The 20,732-nt window shown below is 48.4% G+C and overlaps 1 protein-coding gene across 6 annotated transcripts in view; it reads right to left on the bottom strand.

The window, feature by feature from the left end:
- The window catches only part of AGAP1 (ArfGAP with GTPase domain, ankyrin repeat and PH domain 1), a 431,164-nt gene that overhangs the window by 92,605 nt on the left and 317,827 nt on the right, over nt 1-20,732 (bottom strand). For all 6 annotated transcript variants that reach the window (XM_084779501.1, XM_084779502.1, XM_084779503.1 and 3 more), the window contains one exon: nt 8,475-8,636. In XM_084779501.1, the coding sequence (XP_084635627.1) occupies nt 8,475-8,636 (162 nt within the window). The remainder of the gene's footprint in view (nt 1-8,474; nt 8,637-20,732) is intronic.

Below are 20,732 nucleotides of genomic sequence, written 5' to 3'. Positions count from 1 at the left end.
AAATGCCACTCCCTACATCCAAAACAACAAACAAGGATCATTATCCTAAAGGCAAATACAACAACTGGTTATGTTTCTGAAGAAACTCCAAGAGGCCACCCCCCGCCCCACATCAGTTGGTGTTTAATCCTGTATGTTCTAATCATCTGAAAAATAGCTGAGCAGAGAACTGGGCCTTTACTTTGACAGTGTCAGAGCAAACACACACACACACGAAATATATTTGTAAAGAAGCCAAGAGGAGGTGAGTTTGGGAAGAAGCGTTTCCCACTCCCAAGAGCAAGTCAAGAGCAGAGAGGGCAGGGGCCCCGCTGAGCACAGCTGTGCTGTGAAGATGCACAAGTGGACAGGAGAAGAGGTACCTCTACGGTCTATGCCCAAGCACGTGACCAGGAAGGCACAAAGCCAAACAGACTACCCTGACCCAGAGGCCCAGCACAGCCTCTGACGTCAGCCCCCATCTGTGTCTGGGGCACATCATTGCTTTATGGAAACTTGGTCTGCATTTGTAAAACAGAAGGACCTCCATCCTTGACTATAGTTCAGGGCAGTGGTAGCCCTTTGCTGGTGTCTGAGAATGTATCTGACAATGGATCCTGTGGTTTGGGAAGGGACCACCGTGGTGGTCTATTCACAAAAGCTGCTGACCCGAGAGAAGGGCTCACGAAGCAGGGCAAGATGAGGTACAGAAAGTAGGTGATGAGTTAGATTGGGGAGGAAATGCTAACTGGAGGGGTACCGCCATGAGCACTAGTGCTGCCTCTCCTCTAGATGGGACCAAGGTCACAGGGGTCACAGCATGTGAAGACTTCGAGGCAGATGCTGAGATGTGGGAAAGCCAGAAGACCCAGGGGCTGCCAGCTGGGCAGAGGAAAACATGTTCTCGCTGGTTCTTTGGAGGGATGTTGACTAGCGGAGTTTCAGGCAGGAAGAGCACCTCCGAGTCCAGGTAAACAGCAAGGGGCGGAGGCCTGTGGCATGTACATTCTAAGGCAGACTGGAGTCTTGCAACTTGTGTTTGGCAAGGTGACTTTATTCCCTTGTATGGTGGGGGACAGCGAGCTTGAACTGATTGCTTGTCTTGCCACACTACAGTCTCCTCTGGACACTGACAGGGCTCTAAGCTGCCCCCTAGGACAGATCTCATTTTCAGTTGACAGAATTCCCCCAATTTTCTGCTTTAGGAGAGTAGACATTCTGTGCTCTATCAAATGCAATGGGGATGCTTTGTTCCCTTGTGGAATGTCCAAGGTAACCAGGATGTTCGGGTACCAGTGGCGAGGCACCAGCCTTCTACTGTCTCCATCACTTTCCCCAGTTCAGGGCAGGGGACTCCTTATCTAGTTCCCACGCAGTATGAACCACAGCACTTGGCATTCAGTAGGTGCTCAATGCGCTTTTATGGTCCTGAAGCTAACCCCGTCAGTTTGTGTGGATTTACAAAAGGACCAAAAATCCTCTCCTATTGGCAGGTCTGTCATGGTGGGAATCCTCTGTTCCGCCTTCCCCTGCTGTAATCGACTCATCTTTGTTTACTTCCGACCTGCTGACTTCCACAAAGGATCTGAGAGCACTCAGAGCTTGTGTGTGTTTGTGATGGCTGGACTGTACCCTGCAGGATGGCTTTTGAGTCAACTGTGTCCAACATACAATGTCAACGTCTGGAGCAGGCTCAGCCCTACTCGGTTTTAGCAGGTTCGTTCTCCGGGAAGCTGAGCGACTGCGTGAAGACTCTCGTCGGAAAGCCAATTCTGGTGTGCGGGTAGCGAGTCCATCAGGGCCCTGTGGCGTCTCCTAGAATCCATAGCTCAAGGGTAGTGAGACCCCACCAGCCTCCGGCAACCTTGGGCAGAGAGTCAAAACCACTACATTTCTGTGGTCTCTTTGGGAGGTCGGCAGGGTTCTTGGTTTTTGACATTTTCTGTACAACTCAATGACTCAGGACACCACTGTCCCCCAACACACACACACACACACACACACACACACACACACACACACGCATGCGCACATGCACGCGCGCCCAATAGGGCCAGTTCAGGATCTCACGGCTTGAAAATGACTGCTGATTATGTAATCTACACACTGTTGATGATGGAGACTTCACAATCTTTCCTTTTAGGGCAGCTGCCAAAATTAGAGCAATAAGTAGACACGCAGATGGATGGTGAGAAGGAGGAAACGGAGTGACTGATGACAGCATGCAACATCTGTGGGGTCATCTCTCACAAATCTCCCCCTGCCCCAACTCCTGGCACTAACACAACAATAAAAAGCTCATGTAGCCGGGATCACACCCAGGTGTACAACAGTTCCTGAGCCCTTAGTTCTGCCGATCATGTGTGTTTTGTGCACGTCATCATCATTAGACACCCGAGAGCTTACTATGCTGTGGTAACAGAGGAAACACGCCGGCCACTTAATCTTGACAGGTAGGTCCCCCAGCCTATCCAACAGCCAGAGATTGACTCAGGGCTGCTGCATGCCTAGAGGTTACTTGCTGATAACCCTAGGCAGCTGGAAGGGTCTGTTTGCTGCTCATGTCTAACTCTTTGTCTTCCCTGCAAAGGGCCTTCCTAAGCATCAACTGACACCGCCCCCAAGGTGACCAAGCTGCAGTACACAGGAAATTTTATTAAATGAGAACCATCATGTACTAAATCCAAAACTAAGCTCTATGTAGGCCAGACGAGTCTGCCCTCACACTTAACCTGGGTATGTAGTCATGCCTCTGAACCCCCGCAGCTTTCTTGAGCATTCCTTTGTGACCCCAGGTATATGCACCATTTATAGTACATGCTTATTCCATATTAAGGCCCTGAAATCCCTGGGGGAGCAAGCAGACCTGAATTTTTATTCCCAGTGTCTCCAATGGTGCCAAATCCATCGTGTTTCTGGTTGCTTAATAGTTGATGGGGGTGGGTGGGAGATGACTCATAATTTCAGGGTCTTCTCTGAGTGAGTGAAGGAAAACCAAGTGGAAGGCGACCTTTGCAACTTCAGAGTTAATGAAATTTGTCAACATCTTAGGCCTCACCTCTGGTTGCTTGGTGAGAGCAGCTAGGATGAGCAATTCATTTTCTACTGTAACAGAGAGGCTTGTGGGTGACTTACCTTGTCTAGGATAATCCTTTAATAGCCATTCAGGATCAACCACTCAATGGCTCAGCAAAGGCCCAGAAAGTGCCGAAGGAATGAGATGATGAAATAAATTCCCGTTGAGACCTTTTGCACAAAGCACCGTGAACCTGGGGAGTTATGTGGGGGTGGGGTGGGGCGGGGGTGTGTGTGTGACAACCAGGAATTCTGAAGACCCTGCTGTATAATAAGATTGGGCACACTGAGACGGCCCCGTGTTTTTAAAAAAAGATCTTTGCCACACAACTTCCAGATGTTCGGACCTATATGAAAGCCTGTGCCTTTCCATGGAATCGGAGACATTTAAGGCTTTTCAGTGTGCTCCACTCCTAGATTCAAAAGCTGCTTCACATACCTCAAAGCCTCTCTTTCTGCCTGGCGGAGAATCAAGAGACACTTCTGTCACCTACCAGCAATCTGACCCTGAACAAGAAAAGCCACTTAACCTCCCCTCTCCTTCAGCCTTTTCACTGGGGATACAGGGAAATTAGCACTCGATGCAAACTTGCATGAATGCTGTAAAACTAACAAGGACCACCAGATTCGGCGCCACGGAGCAGAGCTCCCAGACCTCGGCCTTCTCTCAGCAATCATGCATAACCTCATCTTGGATGACAGTTATGAAGGAATCCAGAAGGTGTCAAAATTCAAAGACAGAGCCTAATGAGCACTAGTGCTCTGTCTGGGTCCACATTCCTCACCTGTGGCCTGAGCAACCCTGCACCTACCTCACTGCAGTGCCGGGCCATTACCTCTTAGCACTGTCTAGTTCTTACTGCACCCTTCTACCCCAGGCATCTCCTTGAGGCTTCTGTGCAAAGGTCCCTCTGACCTCTCAGGTCCCTCTCAGGACCACCTAGCACTTGACAGTCATCTTCCATCAACCGTACATGTCATGTGCCTTACATGACTGTTCTCTATGTTACCAGGGGTGTATGACGAGGCTCACTTCTATTTCTTCCCTTTCCAGGCTCCTCAGTGGCTCATGATTACCAGACCTAAATGACACAACCAACTTTTTCAGTGTAAGTAATCATCTTCAAACAAATCCACCTCAGCAGGTGGATCGCTGTGAGTTCGAGGCCAGCCTGGTCTACAAAGTGACTCTAGGACAGCCAAGGCTACACAGAGAGACCTTGTCTCAAAAAACAAACAAACAAACAAAAAAACCAAATCTACCTCAGCTAAAGGTCTAGCACACCACAGGTATTTTCAGTCAGAGCTGGTGACGGCACAGAGAGTGAAAATGTATGGACGTGAGTGGAAGCAAGTGTGAAAGAGAGGATGGCGGCTTTCCCCTGTGCCACCTGTGGAAAACTCCCCCCCCCCCTCCCGCAATGCTTTAGTTAGCAGAAAGTAAGTAAGCAGACAAGCAAAGAAACAACTCTAGGTGTTTTTGAAGAAGAAACCATAGAGGAAAATCCAGAATCTTAAGAGACTAGCCTGTATTTCCTCCTGGCAGCTGAACTGCCAGCCAGATGCTAACTTTCTCTGAGTAAGAGTGTCTCCGACTTTCACAGTAGTACTGTGACAGGGAGGGAGAGCCTGTGAAGCTTTCCCATATGCCATGTAGGTGGCAAGAAGAGACCTGACATGGGAGACTCATGACATGCGGGTGCTGGGCCCGACCGCAGCACTTAATCTCCTGTCTGTCAGAGTGACCCTGCCCTTTGATGACTATGGCGGGCAGGCTTAGGTCTAAGGTTTGGAGACATCTGGGCACGTTCCCATGTGCCTTGGGGACATGTGTTAAAGGAAATGACACACAACGGGAGAGGGTACATCCACTGTCTTGACTTCGCCTCACCCTCCTCCAAGCCTTCACAGGGCAGGGCAGGGCAGGGCAGGGCAGGGCAGGGCATAGGATGGGCACTACATGCCCTCCATATCTTAGGACTCCTTGGTGCCACAGTTAATTAAGAGGCTAGAGAAGGGCTCCATCTCCATCTCCCCAAATCCATTCTGTTAATCACTACATATGACTCAAATGACCATGTTGAAGCCCAAAATAGTTACAAAGACTTTTAACATTACAGTCTCTGGCTCTGTAATTTACTATGTTCATTATATTCATTTTACTATTAACTTTTAGGTCAGCATACAACCAACAGGTTCCAACACGGCATCTGCACACACATGCGTCAGTATTAAAATCAGAGCAATTGTTTTACTAAGTTTGGTAAGGCATCTTGTGCCATATGGTTGAGCCTGTCTTAGTGGTTCACCTTCAAGGAAGATCCGAGTGCAAGAGAGCTAGCACGGCTGTTTCTGTCATACTAAGGCTCCTGCTGGGCACTATTTTTGAAGTTGGAGCAACATAAATACTGATATAATCTTTCCGCCAGAGTTTCTGACTGCAGAAATGGAGGAGGGAGATATCCCAGAAAGCCTGAGGAACAGCTTTTGCCATGCAGCTGGGGATGGCACTCAGGGAGCATGCTGGGAGTCCTGACGCTCCACTAACAAGCAGCACAGCCCTCCCTTCCCCTCACTTCCTCTCTAGGACCCTTCTCCTGTCTCCAGACTCCATCTGGTGAATTTGTAGTGACCAGCTTGAGCACACCATCAGCTTTCCCCCTAGGATTCTCATTGAATTAGCTAGCAATGCCATTTTATTTTTCTTATACTCTTAAAAGGTTTGACTGTAGTTGCCCATTACCATCACGGGAGGTAGAAGGAAGAGACCCCAACCAACTACCCGGCAGTTTCTTACACAGTAGTCCATGACCCCAGATTATGGCCTGCTTGGGACTGCAGTATTTACACTGTACTCATATAAAAATAGAATGGAAATACAAAAGAACCTCAGACTTTGAGTATTTTCCTACAGTCATTACTCAGATGTCACTATCAATTAGTCTATCTCTGAAATGCACTTTTAGGAAGCTTAATTTTTAAAGACTTCCATTGGAGTTGCTGACTTGAACTTCATTAAAAATAAAATCATTAAGTGCAGTTTGGCTTGGGGTTGAGACACAATTACCAACAATTTCTGAAATGGCCCTACACATACCCTGCTATTTTGTAGTATGTATTTAAGCAAAGTGGTGTTCTCAGCCCTAATGATTATAAAATCAAAATATCGATCAAGTTTGAAAAATGTTGAGGATGCTCTACCTCCTGTGCTACCCAACATCTGGTCAAATTCTTCATGCAAAAATAAGGAAGAATCCATCTCATGGGCACACATATGATGTGCTCTGTCTCTTAAAAATGATTTGTGTGTGTGCCCATGCTATGTAGATGCTGGTGTCCTTGGAGGTCAGAAGAGGGAACTGGAGCCCTTGGAGCTGGTGCCCACAAGCGGCTGCTAGTCATCTCATACGGGTGCTGGGACTCAACACTGGTCTTCTAGAAGGGTAGCAGGTGCTCTTAACTACTAGGCTATCTATCCAGCCCCAATGCAGTCTTTAATAAATGTCAAAAAATATATATATATATATCATTTTAAAATACGTTAATCACTTTTATAGATCTGAATACCTATTTCATATTTCTGTGTATCTGGGGCCACAAAAAAACTTTTTCAGATAGCAATGGTAGCAGAAAAGGTTAAGAAGCCCTAGTCTTGTGCTGTGGCAATGTTGTCTTAGGATGGCAGTGATGAAACAGGAGGCCACGAACAGAGAGCACCTGAGTGCTTTATTTTTTTTTAATTTTAAAAATTTATAATTTTTATTTATATGCACTAGTGTTTTGCCTGCATGTATGTCTATGTGAGGTTGTCAGAGGCTGTAAAACTAAAGTTAAAGTTGTGAGCCACCGCATGGGTGCTGGGAACTGAACCCACGTCCTCTGAAAAAGCAGTCAGTGCTCTTAACCACTGAACCATCTCTCTAGTCCCCAGAAATGTAGTCTTACAAGCAAACAGGAGGATGTAGAACAAGCTTGGGCATTAGTTCTCAGGCACTGTATGCCCTTTCTATTTTTTGGTTTTGGAAGCAGGGCCTTTCACTGGCTTCGAACTTGAAAAAATAGGTTAGGCTGGCTGGCTAGCTGGCAGTGAGTTCCAGGGATCTGCCTGTCCCTACCTCCTTGAAGCTAGGATTCCAAACACATACCATAATGCTTGGTGGGTTTGGGGTATTCTGGGGGCTCAAACTCAGGTCCCTGTGTTTGGAAGGCAAGCATCATAGATATAACTCCTAAAGCTGCTGTCTTTCTGTCTTCCAGGACAGATCTGCCCTGTCCCAGCGTAATGGTACACTACTGTACAGCGCCCATTATACAACTCTATGAGCTCAGAAAATCAGCAAAGGTCACTTTCCACATTTCTTCCAGCTCCCCTTTGGCCGGCTGTGTTCCTGCTGGCTTGGTCTTACACTGTTTATGTACAGATCACATGTGGGTGACTGAAACGCATGTACAAGGCTATAGAGAGAATGGACCATCCATTGTGCTACGATACCAACTGGAACCGTGTGACACGCCCGAGACACTTATTTGTTACATGATGTGCACTTTAAGACACATATTAGGGGAGATCTTGCTTGGGTCCCCGGGCTGGAGGTTGGGACAGGTTGGAGCTGACGCTGGCTGGTAGCTTTTGATGAGGTCTCAGTAACTCTCAGCATTTTGGTGGAAGCTTTTTTAGTGGGAAGAGCAGTGGCACTTGGCTCAGTGCCTACTCCCGTTCAGTGGAGCTTTCCATGAGCGCTGACACGGCACAATCATCTTATCTTCACTGCCTAACCTTGTCAGTGGCAAGCCGCAGGAGACAACACCTGATGAACCCTGGTTGAAGAGTAGCAGCTTTGGGCCAGGAAGGAACCCAAACTTAAGATTCTGGACCTCAGCCTCCTCATGATACACAAAACAACACGGCCCACCTCACAAATGATGGGGCGCACTCCTGAGCCCCACTGGGCCTTGTTGCTCATTATGTGCTGTGGGCTTGCAAAGCCACTTTCCTCAAGGGGAGTAGCATCTTACAATCCACAGTTCTGAACATTCTGACTGAGAGAATATCCAGGAAAAAGCTCAGTGGATGGAAAGAGAAAGGATCTGAGTGACAAGGTAGTTTCTGAGTGGAAACCTCTGCCTCACTAACTAAACTTGGTGTTGACAGAATGATGTTTTGAACGTTTGGTTTTCTCTTGAGTATTTCTGCAGTTTAGTTGCATTTGTACTGAGAGAGAGAGAGAGAGAGAGAGAGAGAGAGAGAGAATATGTGTGTGTGTACACATATCTCCACATGCATGTGTGGTATTAAAACACCTAAATGCACCTGCAGGAGCCACATTAGAAAGTCCACATCTGTCCATCAGGTAGACAGTGGACTTCACAAGCATTTTCTACAGTGCAGACACTCACCCTGGGAGCTCGGGACCCCTTACCTTCAGCAGTGCCTGAGAGCCCATCAGCCTTGAAGTTGCTGGTACTTTTCTTCCTCCGGTGCTTCTTTCTGTTGGCGTGGGGGGAGGGGGGCGGGTCAAGCTTGGGGCTGGTGCTGCTGGAGATACTTGGGCTGGAACACACCGAGTCACCCAGCCCCGTATCTGCGGCCAAACCGGAAAAGGCAAGAGAATGCAAAGGTGAGCTTGGAACAAAGAGCAAAGGAAAGGAAAAAAAGCGACTCAAGCAATGTCCTCCAACGTCGTGCACGAGGTCCTAGACACCTGTGCAAGGTGACTGTGGTGGAAGCCTGGAGCCTCTGCACTGAGCAGACCATGGCACTTTGGCCATACGCACCTCCTAGCCCAAAGCAGGCACTGGAAATGCTCTGCTTTGAGAGCTTCGCGCTCACACACGTGGCATCAGGGAGAGCAGGGTGGTGAGTTCCTCATTCTGAGTTTCCTTCCCTTCCCTTCCTGATGTACCAGGAGTGGGATACTGACATGTACAAATCCACAAAGAGGCTTGTGCTGAGTGGGGGAGGGGGGGAACTGCATACATAGGATGAACAATTCTCGACTTCTTCTCCCTGCGGCATGACATGTGGCTGTGGCTTCACTCTGTAATCAGGGAGAAGTGGCACAACATGCCAGGACTCACTAACAGCCTGCAAGAGCCTCTCCAAGTCAATACCGTGGAGCTGCAGGCACAGGCGTCCCTCAAACTCCTCAGAGAGGCTTATTAATGCACATTAAAGCCAATGTGCAAATACAGTAATTCACCATAAGTGAAACTCAATTTATTACTTAATCTTTGCTGAAAAGAAGGCAAAAATGGTGCTAAAAGACTGGGAAGTGACCAGCAATACAAGAAGAGAATACTACACCAGTGTGGGGGGGTGAGGGCTATCACATCTCCCCCCACTGAAGTTTTCAGAGTCCTTTTACCATCAGTCAGCACTGTCTCCTGTTTTGGCTCCTGCTGTCTGAATACCACCACCCTCTAAAAGGCTGGGGATTCACCACTGAAAAACCATTCCAAGATCCCTGCGTAGTGCAACACAGCAATGGGCACCCACCACCTTCTGTTTCCATCTGTGGATGCTACCACCCTTCCACTTCGACCAGGCTCTGGTCCAGCTCAGGCTGCTGACCCCCGACCCCACTCCCTGGGTGGTCTGTACTCCAGGAGCAGCAGGCAGTCCTGAGCCCCATTTCAGCCTGTGTTCCGGCAGGCAGGCTGCAGTGGTTGTGGTGAGCATAAGGGTTTAAATGAAAACAGTAGCCTGTAGCTGGGTGTGGTGGCAACACGCCTTATTCACAGCAATCAGGAGGCAGAGGCAGAAGAATATGAGCATTCCAGAACAGACTAGTTTATGTAGTGAGACCCAGGCTCACCAAAACATCAAAACCCAACCAACCAACCAGTCAGCCAGCCAACTAAAAACCAACACCACCGAACCCAACGAACAAACCAAAACAACTCCCCAGTCTGCTTTCCCAGACTCCAAGATGGCCACCCACCCTGAAAGCTCCCCTTCTGTATCCAATATGTGACAGTGAACACTTTTGTTCCTCTTAAATATTTCATGCACAGACTTCAAGGGACACATCCCCTGACCCACTCACTCTGCACCAGGCTCACTGACAGAAGTCCACACCTGTCCTGTCCCTAGAGGGCTCACTCATCAGGCAGGGAGGCAAAGCCACTCACTGCTACTGCCCAAAGACCTTCCCATGTAATAAGCCTGGGTGCCCCACTGTCGTGTTGCTTCAGTTTTGCGACCTCTGTGACTGTGTCAGGAATTCTTTCTCCTATGCTACCATGTGACATCTCTACTGCCTGGGTCTGACTATGGACACAGCAGCGGGCTGTTAGTGGTCTACAGCTAACCAGAGTTCCTCAGGGCAGTGAAGTCATCCCTTCCCTGCAGTATCCCGTAATGCCCAACACAGGGGTGGGATGCACTGTGATTAAACTAGCGTTTGCTGCCCGACATACACCAGCACCTCTCTGAGACGCTTAGAGCGCATGCAGGAACCACATGGCAAATGGGACAGACTTCTACAACTGTCTACCAATTCCACCACTCTCATCTGTGCACTGTCTTGCCCAATCTCCCTTTTCTGTTGTTCTCTGAAGCAAAGTTCACTACAGCATTCCTCCTGGCCACAGCTGTCCTCACCAGTGCTCCTGACAGCGGCCACTTGAGTGGACAGGCCTCCAGAGGCAGTGTCTGTTTCTCCTGCATCTGCTGTGGTTCATCTGCCCCTCCTCAGAAGGGAAGGCACAGTGAGGTCTGCACAGAAAGGTAGGGAGAAAACCACAAAACACAAGGAGGAAGTCTGTGAGAGGCCAGCCCATAGCTTCTGCCCTTCCCTGCTTCACTGGCTTGGCTCTCTCCACATGAGGATAAGCATCTGCCACAGGAGCATCATTGGCTGGCTAGGAGGTCAGCTTCATGGACGTAGGGTCTGCATTTTCTCTCGTCACCAGGGCAGCAGCCGTGGGGAATTTTAGAACTGACTGCCCGAGGTGCAAACCCAGATGGGAGGGGACTGCTGGTCCCCAGCGGAGCAGTGGGGTGCAATCAACTCTGCCATGTCCTTAAAAACTCACCACAAGCATGCTTTTGTGTCCACCGCTGTCCTGCAAGTTTCCAACTGCCTAGAAGCTATTTTTAGGTGAACGGCTACAGCCATGAATGGGATCTACAGGCAGTGAGAAAGAGTCTCGCTTACACTTAGCCTACACTGACTGAGCATGCTCTCTGCGCCAGCAGCTGTCAAAGAATAAAGGGCAGAACCCCTGTCCCCATGGAGCCCATTTCTAAGGCCTGTAAAGAATGCCTATCTAATTTCTTGCTTGATACCTTCAATAAAAGACTGTTTTTCTTGGGCCCTGCCACTGGAACACATAATGCTGAAGGGACCCCATCTGTAGCAGACATGCAACTCCACAGATAAACAGAGAGGGGACAGAGGACTCATCCACATACAGTGACTGTGACTCTGGGGCCAGTGGAGGGGGGGCGGCCCGGGCCCAGCAATTGAGACTAATGTGAAGACAGAGGTGCCACTGTGTCACGAGGAGGGTATGGGCAGAAAAATGCAGTATCCTACACTATAGAAGACACGGAGGTGAGCGCTTCTGGGTCTGGCCAGAGAGGCAGAAAGCAACTGTACCAGTTCTGAGTTTTTTACATTTATTCTTAGACAAGGAAAGAAGTGAACCAGTCATCGCTGTGTGCCCTGGGATCCACAGGGCACAAAGACCTTGCTCATACAGAGATGGAGGCAGGAGATAACTTTGTAGGTCTGCATCTTCTGTATGTGCCACTGTCTAAACACTCCATGGATCATGGTCTGGAATCTACCCCCATCCAGCTTTCTTTTCCTACCAGTAGGGAAGGCATTGATGTGGTACCCTCTAGGAGTCTGGCCTCTTCATGGGGCTATGAAGCTACAGATACCTGAGGGGGGAAAATGCTAGGCCAAACATGCTGGGACAGAAAGTAGATCCACAGCCAGGCACCAGGGCATGCTGGGCAGCCTGTACGGAGAAGATGACAGTCATGATGAGGAATGATGGGTCTCAAAAGGGGAGCAAATCCCTTGGTCACAGGAGAAAGACAGGAGGAGGCAGGGAAAGTGGCCTTGGCTTGAGCCCTGAGCGGGCCAGACTGACAGCCTCATGGCCATGGTGATGGGTTTCTACTCACCCAGAGTCTGCACACAGGCACCTGCAGCCTAAGTATTTATGCCCTGACTCTCAGGTCTTGAGAGTCCCCAGGAGCTGTTTAATAATCCCCTGGTCTAAAATACGAGCAGTCACAGTATGTGAGGCCTCTACGCTGAGCCTCCTCACTCCCCACTGCTCCTCAAGCCTGACAGGATGTCCCTTGGCCCCACCCTCAGAGCCCACCACTTCTCCCGACTGCCTAGGAATGTTTCATTTTGTATCAATTACCAGGCAGTAAGACAAGAGGCTTCCGTCTGTGGAGTTAAACACAGGAGAGAAGCAGGGTGAAGCAAGGCGATGAAATTAAAAAAAAAAAAAAAAAGAAAGAAAAAAAGAAAGAAAAAGAAAAAAGAAAAAAGAGCCGGTGACCCATTGCTTCATGTTTGAATCTGCTTTGGTGCAGGGTTCCCCCAGATACGGGCTGTGCAGCCAGGAAGGGCTGGCCCATCCTATACATTCAATGTTGGCTATTAGTTCTTCCCAATCGGGCATCAATGTTCAACACATACCCCCCCCCCCAAATATATAACACGAGCAATAATGATCACAATCTGCAGGCTCTCGGAGCTCCGGCACGTGAAGTATGAGTCAAAGAAGCAGTTTCACTTTTCACTCGGGGAGCTGACAAGCATGACCAGAGGGAGAATAAAATAACATTCCGCTCGCATAAATATCAAGCAGCCTGCTCGAGACTGATGGGCCAGGAATGTATTCTTAGCTATCACTCCGGCAGACAGGCCCAAGGACACTCATAACTTATTTTACAATCATTTAGTTTCAGCTCAAGTGGAAAACGTGACAACTTATCTCTGCCGACAAGATGCTATATCGAACCTCACAATTAACTCTCCTCCGATTATCTGCCCAGCCGATCATTAGCTGAGCCCATCTCAATGGACTGTTGTGGGGAGCTCATGTTGGGAAGTGCCTGTGCCAGGTGCACGGAGGGGGTTTCCACAGACAGGGAGCCAGCGTCTCCCTCCCATGTCCTACAGCTTCTGTGGGCGGGGAGCCAGGAAGTGTCTGCTGGGAAGCCCTGAACCCCTCAAGGGTCACCCTTCCACGATTTCTCACGTGTAAGTCCCGAGTCAAACCTGTTCCGGGTTCCCTAAATCCCTGGAAGTTGGCACTTCAGGCAGTATGGGGCCCCGGGGCTTCCCGAGGGGTGTTCCTCGGGGGTTTGAGTTTGGAGACAAGATGAGGAGAACTTGCTACTAAGAGCCACTGTAACCCAGATGAGCGCTGCAGAGATGGCTGGCCACCACACACAAGGATACAAAATGCTTTACAACCGTGTATTCCTAAGAACCACACATCTCCATGAACAAAAAGGAGGAAAGACAGGCAACGGGAGAGAAAGGAGCAAGGGTGGCATGTGTACCGCGGGCGCTGATGGCGCTTCCGTGCCCACAGGTACCTTCACTTACTTCTTTGGCTGTGTTAGGAACAACATACTGCTAAAATCTTTTAGGGTCCCCCCACCCCGCCCGTATTAAAAGAATTCAGGATTATCAAAGGCGGAGCCATTGGGCACTGCCAGGGGGGAATCCGCTGAGGGCCAAGGCCTTCCACAGACTCAACAGCAAGTCATTGTGGGAAGTAGAAAATTAAAGGCCTCTTGCTTTGATCCCAGGTCAACAACGGGAGACTCATTTGGATCTTTAATAGGGCCTCTGTCCCTTCTGAGGCTCAGAGGGATGTGTCGGCTGGTAAATAAAGACGAGGCCACCTTTGCCGCTGGAGGAAATCACACCATCCCGGGTCCCTGTTAAAAGGTGAATGTGAAGTGAAGTTCAAACCCTCGGCCCTGAGCACGGAGCTTTTGACGGAGCTTTCAGCGGGAGGAGGCTGACTTCACTCCCATCTCTGAAGATGTTTCAGAGACTGCCATTATCGTGTGCTTCCCTTTTGCAGCGCCCGCAGGGGTATACAGTGTCAGCTAGGGGCAGCAGGACACCGCGGGGGGCGAGGAAGATGACAGGTGTTGGGGGAAAGGGAAAGACAACACAGTGTCAGATGGAGTTACAAAAAAAAAAAAAAAAAAAAAAAAAAAAAAAAAAAAAAGGGAGGGAAGGCACACAATAGGAGGGGCCAGCTTGGAAAGGGGGTCCAGGGGAGAAGAATTCCTTCCCTGGCCACTTTCAATTACACCTCAGGCTCTGCAGAGGAAGTTGGAATTTAAGAGAGCTGGTCACCAGCTGGATAAAGCTCTCATTTACTAAATATGTTTACAAAGCCCTTAAAAAAAAAAAAAGCACAAACTGGGCTCACTATTTAGGGTCCAGGGCTCCTCTCTCGAAGCTGACCTAGGAAAGGTTTCAGAGATACGTGGCCATGTTAGAAACTACAAGTTACACTTCAAGTGAGTGAAGTATGTGACGTGAATTTCACCTAAAAAGTAGACTTTGAAAGTAAGAAAGAAAGGGGAAAGGTCATTGTGCAACTACAAAGCAATTAAATTAAAAAATGCAAAAAAAAATCTACTTTGCATTATAGGCAGGTGGAGGAAGGAGGATGAGCTGGATTCCCCAAGCAGGGGGGCAGGCAGGGGGAAGAGCCCGTCTGTCCGTGCTTGGGACCATAAGGCCAAGGCCGGCGGCATCTCCAGCACAGAGTCAGAGGACCCACGGCTCTTCCTGCTGGTGGCAGCGTATGTGTCACAAGATCCTTCACGCTCTTGCTTCCTTGTCACAGCCCTACCACACCACGCTATTTCATTGCACTTTGTGGTGTTTCTGGGTTTCTCCTGGTTCTTGCTCATATAACCAGAGGCTTTGGAGGAATGTGCCTTAAGTGTGAGGATGTACGGGCACCAAACAGCATCCCTCAATTTCAGAGGACCACACAGTAATAGGGGAACTCAGAACGCCCGAGGAAGATGGGGTAAGCCTGTGTCACGGAGGAAAGCAATTGGCTGTGTCAGTCAGGATTTGATATTTAAGGATAAAAAAAAAAAAAAAGTCAAACTGCTCTCTAGCTGATTTTTAGCTGAATGCAAGCCACACAAAGTTTAAATTAACCTAGTGTACTTAGAAAAGCCGCAAAGGCAGGCTGAGCAGGGCTGGGAGGTGGGAATGAAATCATGTCAAGAGATTCCCACTCCCTTCCAGCCTCATCTCCTTCTACATAATCAGCCACAACCATTTTTCAAGTTCGGTGCTTACAGCTGCTAAATTACAAAGAGTCTGTTTCCCATGGAGGGCTGTCCTGGTTGAGCCAGCCGGGGAAGAGGCCAGGCATATCTACGAGGCGAAAACTCCAGAAGTCAACTAGATGTATGATTGCTCTTTGATGGCATGATTCTACCCCCTTTTTGGAAACTTAGCTGTTTCTTAAAAAAAAAAAAAAAAAGTAACAACGAGTAAAGACATAATATTCCCAGCTGCTGATAAAAGAAAATCCCTTTTAGCAGGCCAGGCCCCGAATGGCTCTGTCCAAGGTCCTGAAGACGTCCACTTTCAAGTTCTCTGCAAAATACACATATAATTTGCAAATTATGCCAAAGTAGCTGCTCCTGTGGCTCCGCCCCTTAATTCCCACCTTCCGGTGGTGCTGTAGCTTTGCATAAAGCTGACCTGTAGAAACACAGGCTTGGAAGGACTGATTTTGACATTTTGACATTTCATCCCAACAAGTCAGGGCTAAATGCCATAAAAGCATAAGCAATCCGATTCAATCTATTTTTTTCTTTCACAGATCACAGGCCTTGGCTGGCACCCTTATTTCCCACTGCTTAGATGGGCTTCGGTTTTTAAAGTCATAAATCAACCCTTTTGTATATTTAAATATTAGGGCAGTTTTTAAGACGCATGTCTATGAAAATAGGCTCTTACAGGACATCGGATGCACACTACTACACTGTTTCCAGAAGCTCAGAGCTTTCCCTAATGATCTTTGGGGACAGTCAGGCTGTCATGTGACATGGTTCTAAAATAAGGGCATTTCGAAATCCAGCCTGGCTTCAGACTATGTTGCTGTGGTTACAACACAGTTTGATTTTTTTTCCCCCATGTGAAACAGGTAGTCCTTAACTTTTGCTTTGGACATGCCTCCCCGCACCTGCTTTCTTCTCTTTGCAGGACAGAAGGACCCCTCCACTGGAAGAAGTAGTAATACAGGGCTGTGTGCCACGAGGCCAGTGAAGTACCAGGTGGATGGATGGACAGACAGACTCACTCTCACACCAGTCAGGCTTTGCAAGAGACTACAATAGCCAGAGCAAGTGAAACAGGAACCCCAGGCTGCAGCTGGGCGGTTCTGGAGGAGAGTGTAACCCACACACAGCCTGCCTTAGAGAGATGGCATTGACTGCTGCCTACCAAACGGAAGCCTGAGGTTGGGGAGTCCTAGGATGGATGGCCAGGGGTGATAACAGCCTCCCTTGGTCCTGCGGACTATGCAATATACACAGACATCTTTCTCCAATGAACACCACCCAGCAGAGTTGACCTCAAGATGTCCCACCCAGAGCTGGCACCAGGCAGACATTGCCTGTACTAAAGAGTTGTTACTTCACAGGGAGAAGTCTTGGTAACCACTAGAAAGCCTCTCGAGTAATTTGCTTTCAGAAACGCTATGATTAAAGCTGCGTGAGACACAGTGAGACAGACCACTCAGCTCCCCAGTTCCAGTAGCTATGGAAGCCAGTCCCTTCCAATTCTGCCTTGGTCTCAGCCTTCTGTGGCTGTCGTGTATGTACTGGTGTTAACCTACCGCCTTTATGTTTTCATATAAACTTATTTTATGTGTATGGGTGTTCTGTCTGTCTGCCTGTCTGTACACCACATGTGTGCCTGTTGCCTGAGGAGGTCGGAAGATGGGTATTAGATGCCCTGGAGCTGGAGTTACAGGTGGGTGGTGGGAACCAAACCTGTGTTCTCTGGAAGAGCTACTTAACCACTGCGCATTGTCTCCAGACCCCCTCCTTTACTTTTAATATTATATAATGTGACTACTGTACAGAAGACATCAAGCACTGAATAGATGCTGCATCATCATCATCATCATCCTGAAAAAAAAAATACACCAGGGGCTGCTGAGTTAGCTCGGTCAATAAATGGCCTGCCTTGCAAGCATGAGAACCTGAGTTCAGATCCCCACTCTCTATGTACAGGTTGAGTGTAATGGTACATGACTGTAACCTCAGTACTAGGAGCTGGAAGACAGGAGGATTATAGGAGCTCATGGGCCAGCCAGCTGAGCCAATGGGCCAGCTCCAGTGCTAGTGATAGAACATGTCTCATAATATATGATGAAGAATGACCAAGGAAGACACCCAGCTTTGACCTCGGCTTCCAAACGTGTGTGCACATATATACGTGAGAAAACACACACACACACACACACACACACACACACACACACACACACACACACACACACGGGTTTGGGAGGGGTGAGACGGACAGACAGTCAGTCTGCAAAACAGGTGAGTGCAGCATGAAGAACACAATCAAGTGTTAGGCTGCAGGAGAAACAAAGGTACCCAGTGTGCCCATATGCAGCAGACTCACAGGCGAACCTAAAACCCAGGGCTTCTAACTACCAGTTGATAAATCTGCCTCCATGTCTTTACAGGCAGAGCAACACAGAGAATAAATTGCCAGCATATTATGATGATAAATTATAACTTATTTTCCCTTGGGGGTTACATGTAACCTTTTGTTATATTTGAAAGCAACTGTGGAAAATACCAGGGAATTTTTAAAAAAATGAAATCAAATGCTAATTTGTAAAAATCCACCCTCCCCTTGCCCATGTCAAGGAACTATCACCTTGTAAACATCTATGAGGTTTGAAAACCTCCTGTGTGATTCCTAAACAGGAGGCAGGTGGGTGGGTCATGAGGGAGCCTCATGGTTCCGCAGCCTTTGTTGAGTGTGGGTGGCACGCAGCAGACGCAGAAGACAGAGATAAGATCACGGTGTCCGGTGCCTCAAAAGGAAGGCCTGGTTACTTGAAAGAGAGTCTCCACTCCCCAGCCTGTCTGCCACACCTGGGCTCTGACAATCGCCCCAGTCAAATGATGGAGGTTACCCAGTGGGACGGGACATCCCTGCCCTTCATTCTCTGCTCATGCGGAATGCTTTGAAGGTTCTGGTTCCTCTGAGAATTAATCTACAGTGACCCTGAACAGACAGCCCTGTAGCTACAGCAACAGGGGTGGGTGGGTCAGGGGACAAGGTGGGTGAGGTTCAGCCTCAGAGGACCACAGCACTGATGACACTTAGGAAGAATATTTATGGAAGCATCAGAGAGTTGCTGGTTTAACAAGGACACCCCTGTGCCTGTCCCCACCATGTGTGTGCACACATGTGTATGGCAGCTCTTTCTTGGGCCTGGGAAAGCTGGTGGAACAAAACCAATTTATGTTATTGGTTTAAAAAAACAAAACAAAACAAAGCAAAGCAAAGCGACACGGACAGTCGTCTGTCGTGTGCCTGCAATCCCAATGCTCTGGAAATTGAAGTCAGTGGGGACGGTGGGTTCCATCCCGTGTCACAGTGAGAACCCAGTCTAAACAAATGGAAAATTTTGGAGTGTAAAGCCCTCAGAGACTAACGCAATCCTATTTCTCACAGTGGCAGAGTGATGCACAGACACAGAGGCTCTTTAAAGTATGGTTGTTTGTATCACTTGGCAAGATGCCCGCTTTCAACATGTATAATCTCTGAACGATATAAACGATTCTGATAAAGGTATACTGAAAATACCCTGTCTCCATTTTGGAGATCTGTGCTATGAAATTAAGAGAAGAGTAAATGGAGATTTCTGTGATGACCCCCGAACGCCCCACTCTTAGAATTTAGCCAGGTGAACCCTCCCCTGGCTCTGACTCTGACGCTGCAGAAGCCACGCCCAATGAAATAAAGGGGGGTAGGGGATGGGGGCACGAGGCTCATTGTGCACTGACAATTTGGTGTGTTAACGTGGATGCAGTCATCTGGCGTACTTGCCCGCTCACAGTGAATGCAACCAGAATGGAACATGTGAGGAACATGGGAGATGGACACCCTCTGATTCTGAGCTGCTGGGTGAAGCACAGGTTTCTGAAATGATTCAGTAACTTCAGACAAACCGTGTCCTATTGTCTTTTCCACTCAAAATAAGAAATAAGGATGCAAGGAAGATCCAAGAGGTAGCTGAGGAACTAAGAGCGCTTCCTGCTCTTCAGGGGACCCTGACTTAGGTTCCCAGCACCCACCCGGTGCAGCTCAAAGGGTCTGATGCCCTCTTCTGGCCTCCACGAGCTCTTGTGCACGTTGAGGCGAGATACAAAGAGATATATATATATCTAAAAAACAATAGGGTAGCAGTCCCTAAAGCTGACACTAATGTTTAATAACCAGGACAGCCGTGAGATGCAGTGCAGTGGTAGAGGGCTTCCTGGCCATGTACAATGTTTTGGATTTGATTCCTTTTTTCTTTTTCTTTTTGGTTTTTTCGAGACAGGGTTTCTCTGTGTAGCCTTGGCTGTCCTGGACACACTGTAGACGAGGCTGGCCTCCAACTCACAGAGATCTGCCTGCCTCTGCTTCCCTAATTACTTTTGTACAGGGAAGAAAACTAAGGTTATTATCACTTTGGGCAGAGAACAATGAGTAATTTAGCATTTGTGTTAGGCCACTCAAAAATAAAAAAACGGACAGTATTGCTCCAGTGCACTTCATCATGTGATTCCTAACACTGATTCTGGAATTTGGGCTTTGTTCTAGGAAAAAAAAAAAGAAGGGGGGCAAAAAGAAAGAAAAAGGAAGGAAGAATGATAAATTGATCCATCAAAGTTTTCCAAGAACCAGGGTCAGATTTCTTGGGGCTTAAAGCATTTTCTTCTCCATGGTTAAAATTTTGTCAATACACATCACTCAGACCTGATGGCTGATCTTTGGGAAAACTGCTTTAAAATCAAACGAAAAGATAAGATTGTGTTCCCAAACATAATAACTGACATTTCCTTCTTTTTCCTTAAGCAAAAGCCTAAGCCTGCTGTGTCTGGCAGCGGGGTCAGGAGTGGGTGCAGCAGAGGTGGTATCTGCGATTGCTATCCATCAAAGCACACTGCATTCCCATCCTCTCCCCTGCAGCTGCCTTTGATCCCCCAGGGTGAGGTTAAAAGTGGCGACTACCTGAAGCCTCCCCAGCCTAGGAGCCCCCTCTCCACATGCTTGCACACACTGCACCCTGTTTCTACAACTGCAGCCCTGTTCCCAGGATGCACTACCTTCCTCTGCTCCCCACTACTGCACACGGCTTCAGACCATCGCTTGGCCTCTCTCCTCACTATTCATACCTGGTGCACCCCTCTGGCTTGGCCCTCCCGGAGTCCTGCTGATTGACAGCTTGAGTGGTCTTGCTGAGCAGGAGGAGCCTCAGTTACTGCCAGGTGAGAAAGCTTTCCCCAGGTGAGCAATCCGGTACATCAGAACTACAACCGGGATCGGATGCAGCTGTGTACACCGTGTCTTCCACATTCTCAAACTCCAACACAGACCTTGATGGTGATGGTTAAGATCACACCT

This window comes from Acomys minous (genome assembly GCF_964271855.1).
Source record: "Acomys minous genome assembly, chromosome: 4".
Lineage (NCBI taxonomy): Eukaryota > Metazoa > Chordata > Mammalia > Rodentia > Muridae > Acomys > Acomys minous.
Note: the sequence above shows the minus strand (reverse complement) of the source record. Positions and strands in the feature narration are given on the sequence as shown.